The 16,221-nt window shown below is 52.1% G+C and overlaps 1 protein-coding gene across 1 annotated transcript in view; it reads left to right on the top strand.

Moving 5' to 3' along the window:
* Positions 1 to 16: 16 nt before the first annotated feature.
* The window catches only part of SLC8A2 (solute carrier family 8 member A2), a 30,298-nt gene continuing 14,093 nt past the window's right edge, over positions 17 to 16,221 (top strand). The window contains exons 1-3 of the mRNA XM_031458981.2: positions 17 to 2,344; positions 6,895 to 7,588; positions 11,689 to 12,353. Of these exons, the coding sequence (XP_031314841.1) occupies positions 6,911 to 7,588; positions 11,689 to 12,353 (1,343 nt within the window). The 5' untranslated portion in view covers positions 17 to 2,344; positions 6,895 to 6,910. The remainder of the gene's footprint in view (positions 2,345 to 6,894; positions 7,589 to 11,688; positions 12,354 to 16,221) is intronic.

Raw genomic sequence — 16,221 nt, 5'->3', positions numbered from 1 at the left:
AATGGAGGGAGGGGAATCCGGGGAGAGAGAATCCCAGGTCAGACCCAGAAGCACGACTGACATCAGAGCATAATGTAGATTTCAGAGACGAGGAGGGGAGGCCCTGCAGGAAGGCTGAAGTCGAGCCACCTGGGAAAAGACTGTAGACCGTAAGGGCGGGGTCTGTAGGGTTAGACCTCTGTGAGTGACCTGGGGTTGCACCCCAGCAGAAAGCTCTGGTTCTGAGGTCAGGGAGCAGTGGGAAGACAAGGAAATTGAGCCTCAGAAGAAAGGATGTGGGTGGAAAGAGCTGCTGCGGGGACCCTGCGGTCAAATCGGAGCAGAGGGTCTGAGGCTCGACCCCCTAAGAATAGTGCTGGAGTTGGACCGTAGCAAACATGACTAAGGTGAGACCTTGTGCTGAGGGCCAAGGTTAGAGCCCCACAGAAAGTGACTAAGTTTAGTTCCCATCTGGGGAGTACTGAGACGACACCCAGGCCATAGGTCCCTGGATATACCATACCGGGAAGGACCCAGGTTAGAACTCATTGAAAAGCCCAGGGGTTGGGGAACCAGGGAGTTGGAGACAAGGCTGATTTCCCTGGCCTGTGGCTGTAGGAGTTGCCCCGCATGTGGAAGGAGTCAGAGGCTTACATCTTAGGGATCAGTGGAGGGCGGGGAAGACAGAAGAAATCTTGCCAGGAATAGAATCTGGGCCAGGCGGGTGGGGGAGTCATTCCTGAGCGGGGTCCAGGCTGGTGGGGAGGGTGGGCTGCTTCCTTCCCGGGGCAAGGGTTGGGTAGGACTCCTGGTTCCTGGGAGGGACGGGCAGGCACCACGGTCATTCAGACCATCTGTCTACCTCCTCCTGTGGAAGTCCACCTATCAGCCTGACCATCTGCACCGACCGTGAAGACCAAACTACCAGTGCCCCACAGTGGGTTTTCAGGAGGCAGAAGCCCACCAATTCCTGGCCACCCTGTCTTCATCTCACCCCCAGAACTCAAGCCCAAACGTGGGAAATCTCAGGGAACTGGCACTAGGTTGTCTGCCTCCTCTTCTGGCAGTGGGCCCGAGGGTGTCCAGCCTGAACTGGCAGTGGGCACAGGCCATTGGCACGAGCAGGTCTCCCTCCCAGCACCAATCTGCAGAGGCGGAGTACTCCGCCACCTGCTGTCCTGGGTGGGAGTGGGAGTCTCAGGTGGGAGTTGGGGTGTTTAGTTCGTGATGATGTGGGTCTGTGAAGTGTGTGCGTGTGTGTGTGTGTGTGTGCATGTGTCCACATCGGGGCTCATGAGTTTGTGTATTTGGCGCCCGCCTGGTCCTTCGCAGCTCACTTCCTGACTTCCTGCCAGCCCCTCGGTCTGGGACAGCGTGTGGTGTAGCAGTTAAGGGTGGAGAACCCGAAGCCACACTACACCATTCTGGGCATCAGTTTCCCCACCTGCAAAATGGGGCTAAAAGCATCTACCCATGGGGCTTTTAGGAGGGTCAGTTCTGTCAACATGTGCCAAGCGCTTTTAAAAATGTTATAACAGTGCCTGGCACATGGTAAGGGCCGTATGAATGGCAACTTGTTATTATTATTAAGGAGTGCCTTTGTGGTTGTTTCTGGCTGGTTTTGTGGGGTTATGTCTGCCGGCGCAGCATGTGAATTTGGATCAGACTCTAGCTAAAAACATTCTTGCCCTCCCCCCTCCCAGGTTCTGGGAGCCTGGAACTATTTGTAGCTGTTTTGCCTCGTTGGCCCTTGTATGGATCAGAGACAGTATGTGTGTTTAGGGGGGTAGTGTGTGGGGTTTGCGTCTGAATGACCCCCACAGCCCACCCCTCAACACACACACACACACACACACAACACACACACACACACGCACAAACACACACACTCTGCCCTCTGCCGCTGTCCCTTGCCTGTGGTGCTGAACACAGGGTGGGTGGGAGGCTTGGGCTGCCTCATCCCCCACCTCCTCCTGCCCCTCCTCTCTCCAGGCCCCTCCCTGCCTCCCGCGCCGGCCTCCCCTCTCCCCGCCTCCTCCTCCCCCCTCTCTCTCCAGCTCCTCCTCCTCCCTCCCGGAGCTCTCCCCTGTCTTTCCTCCTCCCCCTCTAGCCGACTCCCCCTCCCCCGTGTCCCTCCCCACCTCCTCCTCGCCTCTCCTCTCCTCCCTCTATCCCCTCTCCCTCCCCTCCTCCCTAGCTCTCCCTCTGTCTCCAGCTCATCTCTCTCTCTCTCTCCCTCTCTCTCTCTCTCTCTCTCTCTTTCTCCCCCTCTCTCTCTTTCTCCCCCTCTCTCTCTCTGTCGGGCGGAGTCGCCCACCACTGCCAGCCCAGTACTGGGGAAACCTTCTCTAGGCTGTAGCTGCAGGTAAGCGATTCCCAATGAGGGGGAGCTTGGGGGAAGGATGGTGCTACACCAGGTGGGGTGCGGGGAGGGGTGGCATTTGAGGAGCCAGGAGCCACTTCTCCCTAAGCTCGGTTATGGGGGACACGGGGGGCTGCACATCCTGGGCCCAGGTACCAGGGCCCTAACATGGAGTGGGGGGTGCCACCAGCAGCCAACATCCTCAAAGCCTCCTGCATTTCAGGGAGCACAGTGGGCTGGGGAGGGGGTGCCTCCTGGGCACTGAGGGGGTGAGGACACCCCACCCCGTCTGGGGCAGTACCCACCCCCACTGCGTTCTCTGCCTCCGCCCCCGCCTTCCTGTGTCTGAGTCTCATCTTTCTGTGTCTCCACATCTCTCAGGGGTCTCTGTCCTGCGGGGTCTGTCCGCCTCTCTGAGTCCCTTTCCCTGTCTCCATCAGTCTCTCACTCTTGTCTCTCTATCTCTGTGCCTGGGTTTGTTCTGAGTCTTTCTGGAGCTCTCTCTCTGTAAGTCTTTGGGTTCTTTCTGTCTTCCTCTTTTGCCATCTCTATGTGTTTCTCTCTGTCTCTGGTCTCTCACTATGGTCTCAGCTTTCCTGTGTCTCTCTCTCTTCCCATCTCCGCGTGTGTCTTCCTCTCCCTTACCCGTTTCTCTCATCTCCATCTCCATCTCTAGGCACCTGGTCTCTGTTTCTCTCACTCTCCTCTTCTCTTCCTCTCCCTGGTAGTGGATTAACTCTCATCCTACACACCTTCGTCTCTGCCCCTGGCCGGGGGAGAGCTGGAGAAGATTCCCCCCTCAGAGTGGGCTCCCCTAGAAGGCATGGAGTCCCCCAAACTCCTCTCCCTTCTTCAGCCGAGCTCCCCCCATCCTCCCAGCTGGCATCCGCCCATCCCTCCCCGGAGGACAGAGCTCCTCTGCTCTCCCTTGCCTTGTTTCTGGCATTCAGAGTCCAGTCCTTTTTGCAGTCTAACCTGTACACTTTGTAGTGGAGACAACCAGTCCTGTCTTCCATCCAGTCTCCCGATTCCTGGTTCATATCAACAGGACCAGTCTTCCTGCAGTCTAACTTTCATACCTCTTTTGCCATTTGTCCATTTCCTGACTCATTCATTCTTTTGGCAATTACTGAGCACTGTTCCTGTTCCAGGCACAGCTCTAGATAGCCGGGTCTGACCAGGCCAGTCCTTCCTGCAGTCTCGCCACCATCCCTCTCATAGTGTGCCAGCCTCAGACCTGTCTCTCAGTAGGAATAGATCATAGAAGCTTCTCCACCACCCCTTGGGGGCTCTAAGAGGGCCCTTCTGAGTCTAGAGGTCCCTGGCCAATATATTCTCTTCTTTCCTGTGGAGAAGGGGACCCCAGACAACGCGGGCAAGATGAGTGACAAGGGGAGAGGTGTGGGGCTGAGCTTGTGATGGGGTGATGTCCTCAAGTGCCCACTTGGGGTTCCAGGTGAGATAAAATGAGCATGCACTCTCTCTGCCCCTGACTTGAAGCTGTGAGACTTGGCCAGGCTATTTCCCCCTCTGGACCTCAGTTTACCCATTGGCGTATCATAGCCTGAACCCTGGGACTGTGTGCGAGTGTGTTTGTGTGTGTGTGTGTGGAATTCCCCAGGCTGGGACACTGTGTGCTGGTGGGAGAACCTGGCTTGCCCTGGGGCTGTCACCGTGCATGTTGAGAAGGCTGTTTCCCCACGGAGGGGCAGGCAGCGGGCACCCCCTGCCCCTGCTGTGAACACAGTCAGGAAGCGGCTTCCCTCTCACCAGTGGGAGGGGCATGAAGGAGGGGTTCCATCTGGCCTACCAGACTGGCCACCCCCACCCCCTGCTCAGGCTTGGGGTCCCATTCTACCAGTGGGTCTCTGAAGGGTGTGTGAGGAAGACCTAGGGTATTCCCCCAACTGGCTTAACTGGCCACTGGCCTACGAGGCTGGGGAGAGATGGCCCCAGGGGACAGTGCCCACCATCTGCCCTCCAGAGTCCACCCTGGCCTCAACCTGATCCTTTTGCCCCTGGATTCTAAACCCAGATTAGGTTCCAGGGCTGCTGGTGGAGTGAGAGAGGCAGAGGCAGGGGCCTCCAGCAGAGGGGACCCAGCTGTCCCCAGTGACAGGGCTCAGACCTCTTGGTCGTTCATTTCACAAATATTTATCTAATGCTTGCTCTCTCTGACCCCACCTCCCTCAAGCCTCAGCAGGAGGAAAGCAAGTTTTGCAGGAAAAGGCATTGAACCAGGCTGCTTTGCCTAGCGCCAGGGCAAGGGGGGTGAGCCTCAGGACACCCACTGGCTGACCCTTGTCTCCCTTGAGGACTGAGGCAGGGGGGACAGGGGTTGGACTTGAGGGAGGACTTCCCAGGCCATGGTCCTTTTTCGAGAGAGAAGGAGTAAGTTGCTGTGGGTGAATTCCTGACTCCCAGGTGGCCCTGGCTTCTCCTGAAAGCTGAGGAGGAGGGAGAGGGGAAGAGAGCTCGAATCTTTGCTTTGGATCCTGGTGGGTTTGTAATTATGCCTAAGTTGTTGCTAATTAGGGGGCTGCTAATTAGGTGTATCATTAGGGGCCTTGCCAAGGGGGCTAATTGTGTGGTGGCCCTTTAAGAATCACCCCTCTTCCCCGCCTACACACACACACACACACACACACTCACACACACTCTCTCTCTCTCTCTCTCTCTCTCTCTCTCTCTCTCTCTCTCTCTCTCCTTCTCAGGGAAGTTCTGCCAACATTCTGCCTCCCTCCCGCAGAGGAGCCAGCTCCCAATCCAGGAGTACATGGGTGTGTCTTGGAGGCAGGCTGTGGGTTAGACTCAGAGAAGAACTTTTCAGACAGAAATGAAATTACTGGGAGAACTGAAGCTGGTGGCCAGGAGAGGGGTCAGGGAGGGTGGAGGCCCTGAGACACCTTCCCTTCCTCTCTGGCCCATTTTTTATAGGCTACTGGGTTATCATGGCAATGCTAGGATGGGGCAGAAAGAGCCAGAAGTCGGGGCCACTCTTGGCGAGAGAAACTGGGAGCTGCAGAATGGGTGCTGGGGGAATTTGGGCAAATTATTTAACCTCTCTAAGTCTGGTTCTTCACCTCTGTAAAGTGGCTTGGGGACTCCCCAAAGTGGGAGGATGTCATTTGGAATTGAGTGGTCAGCGAAGGTGACATCCAAGTGGAGAGCTGAAGGAGAAGAGGGAATCGATACGTGGGGAAGAGTGTTCCAGGAAGTGGGAACAGCAGGTGCAAAGGCCCTGAGGCCAGAACTTGTCTGGTGTGAGAGAAGGAGTGAGGAGGTCATGTGGCTGTGGACAAGAGAGGGAGGAGGAGAGGGAGCAAGATGAGGCCAGAGACAGAATGATGGGACTGGGCTGTGTGAGATCTGATGAGCCAGGGAGGGGCTTGGGTGTTCTGAGTGAGACCAGAGCCATGGAGGCTTCTGAATAGAAGGGGGATGTGAAGTAACTTGCATTTTTAAAGGAAACCTAGATGAGACACAGAAATAGTCACTCAAAGAGGAGGGTATAGTGGTAGAATGCTTGCTTAGCATGCACGGGGTCCTGGATTCAATCCCCTGTACCTCCATTAAAAATACATAAATAAATAAATCTGAAAAAGAAAAAGAAATAGTCACTCAAACCCAGGTCCAGAGTCAGGAAGAGGAGCATTGACTGGTTACCCCACATCTAAATGGGGCAAAAAACCCAACCCCAAGGCCTCATATGTCATGGCTTCTAAGGAATCGTGCCCCTCCCAGAGACTGGGGGATACTGGAGAGAGATGCCTGCCCCCATTGCCAGGAAGAATATGAGTGAGAGACCCTCCAGCAGCCCCTCCCCAGCCCCATCTGAGACAGACAGACAAACACCCCAACACCTGCCACAGCCCAAGTCCCAGGCAGAGGCCCTCTGAGCACCAAGTTGGAAATGAAAGGAATCACCAGATGAGTTTAGGGCCCCCAGCCCCTTGCCTTCCCCACTCACTAACTTAATCAGTCTGTGTTTTTATGTGCCTGGCTTCACTCTTCTGTGGTCTGTTTGTGAGATTCATCTGCATTGTTGGGCATATCGGCTGCCTGCTCCCTTTTTGGTACTGTATAATATTCCACTGTGTGACTATTCTGCCATCTAATTCTCCATTTTCCTGCTGATAGGCATCTGGATTGTTTTAAGATGGGAGCTATTATAAATGAAGCTTCTGTGAACATTTGCATAATTAAAATAAAAACATTTGTCTTTTGGCAAACACATGAGCTGTTTCTCTTGAGTACATGCCTGGAGGGGAAGTGCTGAGTCCTAGGATGCACGATGTTCTGCTGTAGTTTCCTGAAGTGGTTAGACTCCCATCAGCAGCATGTGCTGTCTTTATCTTTCTCTGTCTTTCTCTCTTGGTCTCTGCCTGGCCCCTCTCTATGTCCCTTTGTGTCCCTGTCTCTTTGTATCTGTCTCTGTTTGTCTCCCCCAGTCTCTCTCCTCCCTCAATTCTTCACCCCTAACAAGCCTTGACTCCTGAGCAACAGAGAAGGGGTTCACTCCCCTCACCCGACTTCATCCTCCTTCCCCACAGGACCCTACCACCCTCCATGGCTCCCCTGGCCTTGGTGGGGTTTGCGCTCCTCCTGGGGGCTCCCCCATGCTCAGGGGCGGCCACGCCGACCCCCTCCCTGCCTCCTCCCCCAGCCAATGACAGTGATGCCAGCAGCACGGGGGGCTGCCAGGGATCCAGCCGCTGCCAGCCAGGGGTCCTGCTGCCCGTTTGGGAGCCTGACGACCCATCACTGGGTGACAAGGCAGCGCGGGCCGTGGTCTACTTTGTGGCTATGGTCTACATGTTCCTGGGCGTGTCCATCATTGCCGACCGCTTCATGGCATCTATCGAGGTCATCACGTCCAAGGAGAAAGAGATCACCATCACTAAGGCCAATGGTGAGACCAGCGTGGGCACCGTCCGCATCTGGAATGAGACCGTGTCTAACCTCACACTCATGGCCCTGGGCTCCTCGGCCCCTGAGATCCTGCTGTCCGTCATTGAGGTCTGTGGCCACAACTTCCAGGCGGGCGAGCTGGGCCCGGGCACCATCGTGGGCAGTGCTGCCTTCAACATGTTTGTGGTCATTGCCGTGTGCATCTATGTCATCCCGGCTGGCGAGAGCCGCAAGATCAAGCACCTGAGAGTCTTCTTTGTCACTGCCTCTTGGAGTATCTTCGCCTATGTTTGGCTTTATCTCATCCTTGCCGTCTTTTCCCCGGGTGTGGTCCAGGTGAGCAAGGACCCACGGACGTCTCCTTGGTGCATGTATATCAGCAAAATCCAGAGGGGTAGCTTCCCGGGCTTGGAGAGTCAATTCTTGTATTTGCAGGAATGCATGCTCACATCCAAGAGGGACACCAGGTATGGTTGTGCGGGTCACGCACTGTACAAAGGCATTGGAGCCAGAGAGGGCAAGTTGGGACTGGAGTCTAGTGGGTGTTCCCAAGTCATGTCTGGATGGCACTGCAGACCCTGGGAAGGGCTCATCTGCCCAGAGTGGGATGCCATTTTGCAATATACCCATCCCAAAGGGGCACATTTTAACTCTCACAAGGGCACGACAGGTGTTAACAGAGTCCTTGTGATCTATGTACTGCACACTACAGTCTAGCCAGGTATTTCCCAGGTCTGTTCACTTGTTTTCCTATACTCCCTGCCTTTTGCTTGATTTATTCCCTCTTTTGCATAAAGACATCCTCTATTTGCATAATTCATGCTACAGTTGCATAATCCAGCCTTGTGTTTTCTGGTAGTGCTAATATGATTTGGGTAACTTGGTGCAATTTACATAGCTTATCCACGGACTTTGCATAGACACACGACCACATCTGTGTAAGCTAACTCTGTTTGCCACATATGCTGTAGTGGTTTGCATAACTCATTCATTATTTATCATTGACTTCTGATGTTAGGATAATTTATGCCACTTCCCTGTAATGTATACTCACATCCAATCTAACATAGGTATAAACCCAGCCCACTGCAAAGACCACTTTGCATAATTTATTCCAATAGTGAGATAAAATTTAGACTCACATTGAGCTGAGTAATTTACACCCACATTCACATAATCTTTTGCCTCTCATTTATCCGGTGCCTTAACCAGCATACTACCTCATCTTCCTTTAAAACATTTGTCTAATTTATTTCCCATAACCCCCAGACTGCTGTCTACATTTGCATAATTTATTCATGGGCCTGGCCTAATTCGTTCATATATGCATAATTTATTTGAGGCTACCCAGGATTCCTTCACACATGTGTATAATCTATTCATGCCTATCTGTCAAGTTTTGTCAGTTAAAGTTTCTTTCCAGGAAGGATCTGAAATTAGAGGTATCAAAATTCTTTGCAGGTGATTTCAAGTCAGAACTGAAGGATTAGAAACCACAGTGAGGAAAGAGGGAGATGGTAGCACCAGAAGACAGGGAGGAGAGAGGGAGAGATAGTTACTGCAATTGACTCATGACTGTAATGCTGAGTTTCCTGGCTGCCGTTTCGAAAAGTACAGAATGATGCTTCACACAGTTCTCAGGCATTGTTAAAAAAAAAAATCCTGGATGCAGTGAACTGGAGAGGTGAGAATATCCATATGGCTCTGGATTTTCTCCGAAGAGCTGTGTGATCCCAGGCAAAGCCTGTACCCTCTGGACCTCAGTTTACACATCTGAACCATATAAAGGGTTGAACTAGACCACTGGTTCTTAATCCTTCATTACCAAATCCTCCTTTTTTATAACAACTTTTGTTAGATCCCCTTTACACTGCTCGTGTTAAATTCTTAGATAAGAGGAGAGGGATCTTCTAGCCTTAGAGTTTTTGGTGCATGGACTCTGGAACCAGAGGCCTGGGTTCAAATTCCATCTCCATTGTTTCCTAGCTGTGTGACCTTGGGCAGGTTCTTTACCTGCTCTGTGCCTGTGTTTCCCCACCTGTAATCAGAGGATCATCATAGTACCAACTACAGAGAGCTGTGTGAGGATGTGGAAGGGCTTAGAATAGTGAGCTCCAGACAGAGTATATGTGAGCTCCTCTTCCCATTAACAGACTGGCCTCCACTGTTGGCTTCCCCAAAGTCAGTATCATGCCCAGACTGTGATACAAAGGAAAGTAAGATCTACTAGAACAACCTGCACTTCCGCATGTAAATTCCTCGGCATGACTACCTTCAAAGTCATGACAAAGGAGCCAGATTCTGGCACCTACTGATATATAATGAACAAGTTTGGGTTTAAAAGGAAAAAAAGTTCAGAAATCATTCTGTGCATGGAGCCCAGCAGAGGAGCCTATAGCCATGAGATTATAATCGAGTGTCTTCAGTGTACATTACACTACACAGGAAAATACTTCATATATACATAAAACAAAGTGGAGTCTAGATTCTATTATAAGCAGGGTTTCAGTGACATGAATGTCCAGTGGGAGGTTCTGAAGTCCGGGAGGACACAGGACAATCCTGTCTTCTGTGGGGCTGTCCCATGAGTCACTGGATGTCACCAGGGACCATATCCCCCTCCTCAATTATGGTGGCAAACCATAAATACCCCTACACTTGTGATACCTCCTCTTGGGGACGTTCTATCCACTGAGTCCTGAAGGTGTCTCCCTCCCCTACCAGGGTGGGCAAGTCCATGAGCCCACTTTCAGTGGGGGCCCTAGAAGGAAGGTGTGAATCTCCTAGAATTGAATCACCTTTTGTTTACCTGCAGGGATGAAAGCAGATCTTAGTGGTTTGAGATCGTTCTTCTGATTAAGAGCGAATCTCTAACATATACAGTGGCCAGTTCAGTGAACACAAGGCGAGAGTTCATTTTACACCTTGTGTGGAAAATTTAGCTTCTTTTCACAAGCCTGCCTGGTAGCTTTGTGTGGCTTTACTATTTCCAAGTCTGCCTTTTCTCTGAACCATGAGTAAACATAGCCACAAGGGGATGTGGTGATTGGAGCTTAAAGATATTTTCCCTACCAGGCTCATTTTAAAGATAGCTCTAGGGCCATCTTATTGTAAATACTCTTTAATAAGAAAGGTAACATATGATTCTTTATATGAACATTTCAAGGCGAACTGTCAAGTGTTGGTGGATGTTTCCTATATATGCCCAGACCATGGGCAGACTAAGTCCCAGACCGCCATGAGCCCAAGATAATAGCGCTAGTAATAATAATAACAGTAACGTTAATTTCACATTTTGTGTATTTTCCATGTGTCAGTAACCAACAGCAACAAGTGCTAGAGGTGCATAAACTCATTCAATCTTGGGGATATCCCCCTTTTACAGACAAGAGGCTGGGCCAGGCATTCCTCTTCTAGAACCAGAATCTAAACTCAGCACTGCCTTGTCTCTCTGGGAAGGTAGTATGTAAACATGGGAACTCGTTTTATAAGGCTATCAGACCATGAGCCAAACTTGTTCCTCTTTTAGAGTCAGAGTCCTGTCCCTCAGGGCCAAACAAATCCTAAGGAAGGAGAATCTGGCAAAGGGCTGTATTCACTGGCGGTGGGAGGAATAGGGGAGTTCGGGGAGGAAAGCAGAGAGCAGACCCGGGGTGACAGATGGGGTCTGGAGAAGAGGCGGCACCCCAGGTGAGGAGGGGCAGAGAAGAAATGGAGCGGGGAGAAAAAAGATAGAGGGAGAGAGGCAGGAAGAGACAACAGCTCTGCTCCAGGACAGGGGCTGGGACCACAGGAGGGGAACTGGTCTCTGGCTTGGTGGTGGCTGAGGATGTCTGGGGAGGATGTCTGGCTTCCTGGCGCTTGGGCAGCTGGGTGTGGTTCTCAGCATGACAAAAGGTGGATGGATGGATGAATGAAGAGATGAGGAGAGAGACAGGGAGGGCGGGGGCGGGGGACATAAAGACCTAAAGAGAAGAGAAGGAGGGTGGGGGCAAGGAGAAACTGCAAAGAATCCGAGAAGGGAGAGAGTGGGTATCTACAAAAGATATAAAAGAAAGACATGGAGACAAGAGGACAGGGGCAACAAGAAAGGAAGAGACAGAAAGAAAGATGAAAAAACAACTGTCTCAAAGAATGAGACACAGGCAGAGAAAGAGATAAGGACCTAGACAGAGAGAGAAGAGAGATGAGGAGAGGCAGGGAGGAACAGAGAGAAAGGGATGGAGGGAGATGAGGGGAAAGAAGAGAGGTAGAGAAACGGAGAGAAGCGGGAAGAGGCAGAGATGAAGAGAGACAGGAGCGCAACAGAGAGGGTCAGAGACAGAACGCCAGATGGGGACACATGCGGGAGAGAGACGCTGGCAGCCGGCGGGAGGGCGGGCTGCGAGCGCGCCCCCTCCCGGCGCGGCGGTCCTGACCCGCGCGGCCGCCCGCAGGTGTGGGAGGCGCTGCTGACCCTCGTCTTCTTCCCGGTGTGCGTGGTGTTCGCCTGGATGGCCGACAAGCGGCTGCTCTTCTACAAGTACGTGTACAAGCGCTACCGCACCGACCCGCGCAGCGGCATCATCATCGGCGCCGAGGGCGACCCCCCCAAGAGCATCGAGTTGGACGGCACGTTCGTGGGCGCCGAGGCGCCAGGCGAGGTGGGAGGCCTGGGCCCGGGCCCCGTCGAGGCCCGCGAGCTGGACGCCAGCCGCCGCGAGGTCATCCAGATCCTCAAGGACCTCAAGCAGAAGCACCCGGACAAGGACCTGGAGCAGCTGGTGGGCATCGCCAACTACTACGCGCTGCTGCACCAGCAGAAGAGCCGCGCCTTCTACCGCATCCAGGCCACGCGGCTGATGACCGGAGCGGGCAACGTGCTGCGGCGACACGCGGTGGACGCCTCTCGCCGGGGCACCCCGGCCGAGGGCCCCGGCGAGGACGAGGACGACGGCGCCAGCCGCATCTTCTTCGAGCCCAGCCTCTACCACTGCCTGGAGAACTGTGGCTCCGTGCTGCTGTCCGTCACCTGCCAAGGCGGCGAGGGCAACAGCACCTTCTACGTGGACTACCGCACGGAGGACGGCTCCGCCAAGGCTGGCTCCGACTATGAGTACAGGTGGGTCCTGGGCAGGGTTCCCCCACCTGCCCTGGGTGGATGGGAAGGGAGGGCTGACTGCCCCCGGATCATAGGTTCCGCCATCCAGCAGCCTCCAGGCTGCGCGTCCCTGGCGCCCATCCTTACTTTGCTATGGACAGACCTGCAGTATTCATTCATTCATTCGTTCACTCTTTTGGGGGAGAGGTCTACTTATTTATTTTTTAGAGGAGGTACTGGGGATTGAACCCAGGACCTGGAGCATGCTAAGCATGCACTCTAAGAGTTAAGCTATACCATCCCCACCATTCATTCACTCTTGAGAGTCTACTTTGCACCAGACACTGTTATGGGCATTCGGCACGCACTGTTGGACAAGACAGACAGCGTGGCTGGCCACTGGCCACAGGCTGCTCCTCCCGTGTCCATTATCTACCTGTACCTTCTTGTGCTTGATACTGCACTGTTAATTATTACAGCTCCATTACAGGTATCGTTACCTGGTGGAACAAGTACCCTCCCCCATACACACACGATTGTTATAGTAAAAGTGTTTATTGAGCCCTTACTGTATGCTGGGGGTATACTGTGGTGAACAAGACTGCTAAGGTCTCTACCCTAGTTGCAGTAAGGTTATAAACTATTAAACGTAGAAACCATCAGATGATGGTGCTATGGGGGAAAGTGAAATAGAGTAAAAGGAGCGAGATGATGCCCATTTGGTCCTCAGATCCTTGGTTCCACCATAAAGCAACCCACCCTTGGCATCCTACTGTGTCTCACTGCCCAGCCCCTCTCCTCACCCGCCTTTGAGCAGACCTGTGATCTTGTTCAGCAATTCCCACTATGTGCCTATTAGTTACCAGATGCTTTTTTTAAGGGGCTCAACAGAGAACAGTAAACAAGACAGATAACTTGTGTTCTCATGTGTCCACAGAATTCTTTATGTATTTGTAATTCTTCTGTCCACACCATTCTCTTACAAGAATTATAGATTTACAGTACATTTTGTTAACTCATGTGCAAGTCTCACAGGGTCTCCTATAATAATAAAGTTTATTATATGTCTTCAACGCACCAGAAAGGGACCTGGGCAATGAAGACCAGCAGTGAACAGAAGACATAAAGTCCCTGCCCCAATGCAGCTGACCTGCTCATGGGAAAGACAGGCCATTAGAAAGTATACATTGGCTACATTAAAATGTCAGGGAGTGGTAAGAGTGGTGAAGAAAAATAAAGCCGAGTACGAGCGAGAGAGTGTTGATGGCTGAGCTCTTCACACGTTCTGCCCACTAAGTTGAGGCTGAACTGTTCACAGACCTTTGGTTCTGCCATCATGTAGCAGCCAGTCCCTCATCCTTGAACTCTTCTCTCTCTGGGGCTGAGTTTCCTATTTCACAGATCTTTATCCACCACTGTGCCTCAGCAAAGACCTTTGGTAACTCAAGCTTCCCTCAGCCCCATCATGTCTACCTATCTTTCCAATGCCTCGGACATTTCTAGGTTTTCTCCTCCACCTCGGTCAGTCTGGGATATTTCAGTCGGTCCCTCCCCATCCACCTCTCCTACCCTGCCTCTCCCCAGCCTTCTCCTGAGTGGGGCACAACAGTTTACAGATCTTTGTTCTGTCATCCTGTAGCATGGGACCTCTTTGGCCATCCATGACCTCCTCCCTCCCTCCTCTCCCCCACCCCACCTCCCACCTCTCTTCCTCCTTTGATTGAAGAAAAGGGATTCACTGTATTGGAGCTTACTGTCACTCAATGTCTCCACCATCCCACTCCTACCCAAACCTCTGGTCTGCTTGGCCCCCATCAAAGCCTCAAGCCTTTGCAGAAGGGAGTACAGATGTCACCTGCTGGGATCAGAGACTGCCTTCTCACCTGCAGATGACCTCAGGAATGAGATGTTTGAAGTGAAGGAGTGAATCCTGTTCAGTGGTGGAACCAAATAGCTAGGAAGGGTTGCCACTTTCCTACTCGTCCCTGCTCTCCCAACCTAGCTGATATTCACAGGCCCGGCATCACTTCTGAAGGCAGCTTAGGTCCAGTACTGGGAGGGAGGACCCATGGGTTCCAGTCCAAACTTAGCCCTGGCCCCTGTTCCTTGGGCAGGTTCATGCCTCAGTCTGGGCAGGTTGGGTTGTCATGTACAATTGTTGAGGTTGTGCACTGCATAAGAGCACCACATCTAAGGAAGCCCTATTTACAGAGTGGACATTTGTAGATTTCTCTATTATGACAATTTTCTGTTTCATGGAAATAGGGTCTTGAAAAAGGGGAGCCCTTTTCTACTTTGCCCACGGGTATCACTAGGCTAGGGTGGTCCTGCGGGTCTCAGCTTCTCCAAATTAATAATGATTTCTGAGGCCCCCAAACAGCACAGCTATTCTGAGATTTAAGCCCCTATAATCCTAATACTCTAAAAGGTCTAAAGTTCTAATATTCCAGGTTTCCCACTTTTGGGTATTCTAATCCATACCCCACCAGTCTCTGATTTGATGGTTCTAAGATTTTCATCTTCTCAGATTTTGTGCATCCAGTGTTGGGATTTGTGTTCCTGTGAACCTAGCCTCCTATGATTCTGGTACCTGGTTTCTAAAATCTCTGTGTTCTTTTTCTCCCAAATTTTTATTTTGAAAAATTTCACACCTACAGAAGGGCTACAAATATAGTCTGGTAAACCCTCTTATAACATTCTCCCAGATTCACTGATTGTTCCTATTTTGTCCCATGTGCATTCACTCTCTCTCTTGTTAATATAGAATGATATTAATAACTGTGGCACTATTTGAGAATGAGTTGCAAGCAGCCTGACCATTCACATAAACATATGCGTGCATCTGCTAAGAATAATGACATTCTCCTGCATCATCACAGTATGATGCTCACACTCAGGACATTTAATACTGAATCAATGTTATGACCCAGTGTACAGTCCACGTCTGCATTTCCCCACTTGTCCCTGTAACGCCCTTTTATGGTTGTGTTTTCACTCTCCCTCTCTCTTCGCATCCGATCCAGAACCACATGGTGTGTTTGGTTGTCATGTCTCTTCAAGCCTTCTTCAATCTGGATCAATCACTCAGCCTTTCCTCAGCTTGGCTTAGAGCAGGTCAGCCCACCCAGCTGGGTGCCTGACGCACCATGGACAGCGCCTCCTGAGCTGATGGCTGCAGCAACAGGGAGCCCCTATTTCCTCCACTCCGGCTCTCCTCATCCAGTCCTACTTCTGCCAGAACCTTGAGGTCCCTCTGCCCTTCCCACCGAGGAATGAGGGGTATATTAGAGATTTGTGACATTCAGCATCCCAGAGTCATTTTGATGTCTGCAGCCCTGCCAGGAGGAGGGCTCATACTCTGTCCCCTCAAAGTTTCACTCTCACTAGTGTCACCACCTCATTCCCTCCCCGATGCCATTATAGAGCATCTTGCATGTGCTTCAGAGACTTACACAACTGACACTCTTTTAAAGCTAAGCCAGTTCATGTCCCTCCTCTGCTTGGAGGTCACCCATAGGTCCCATCTCACTTGGAGTAAAGGCCAGAGTCCTCACTGTGGCCCATCAAAGCTCCGTGACACCTGCTCCTGTTCCCTCAGTGACACCATCTCCCATCCTCTCCCTCCTGCTCCCTTGGATGCAGCCACACTGGCCTCCTTGCTGTTCCTCTAACACTCCAGGCCTGCTCCTGCCTCAGGACCCTTGCATTGGCTGTTCCTTTTACCAGGAATACTCTTCCCCAGAGATCCTCCATGTGGCTCCCTCCCTCAGGTCTCTGCTCAGGTGTCACCTCCTCAGAAAATCTTTCCCTGACCTCCCTAACACAGCGCTCTCTCCTCACTCACCACCCTCTTTCCTCTATTTTTCTCCGTAGCATCATCATCTCCTAA

This window comes from Camelus dromedarius, chromosome 9, assembly GCF_036321535.1.
Source record: "Camelus dromedarius isolate mCamDro1 chromosome 9, mCamDro1.pat, whole genome shotgun sequence".
Taxonomy (NCBI): Eukaryota; Metazoa; Chordata; class Mammalia; order Artiodactyla; family Camelidae; genus Camelus; species Camelus dromedarius.
The sequence above is the reverse complement of the archived record's forward strand: the minus strand, read 5'-3'. Positions and strand labels throughout refer to the sequence as shown.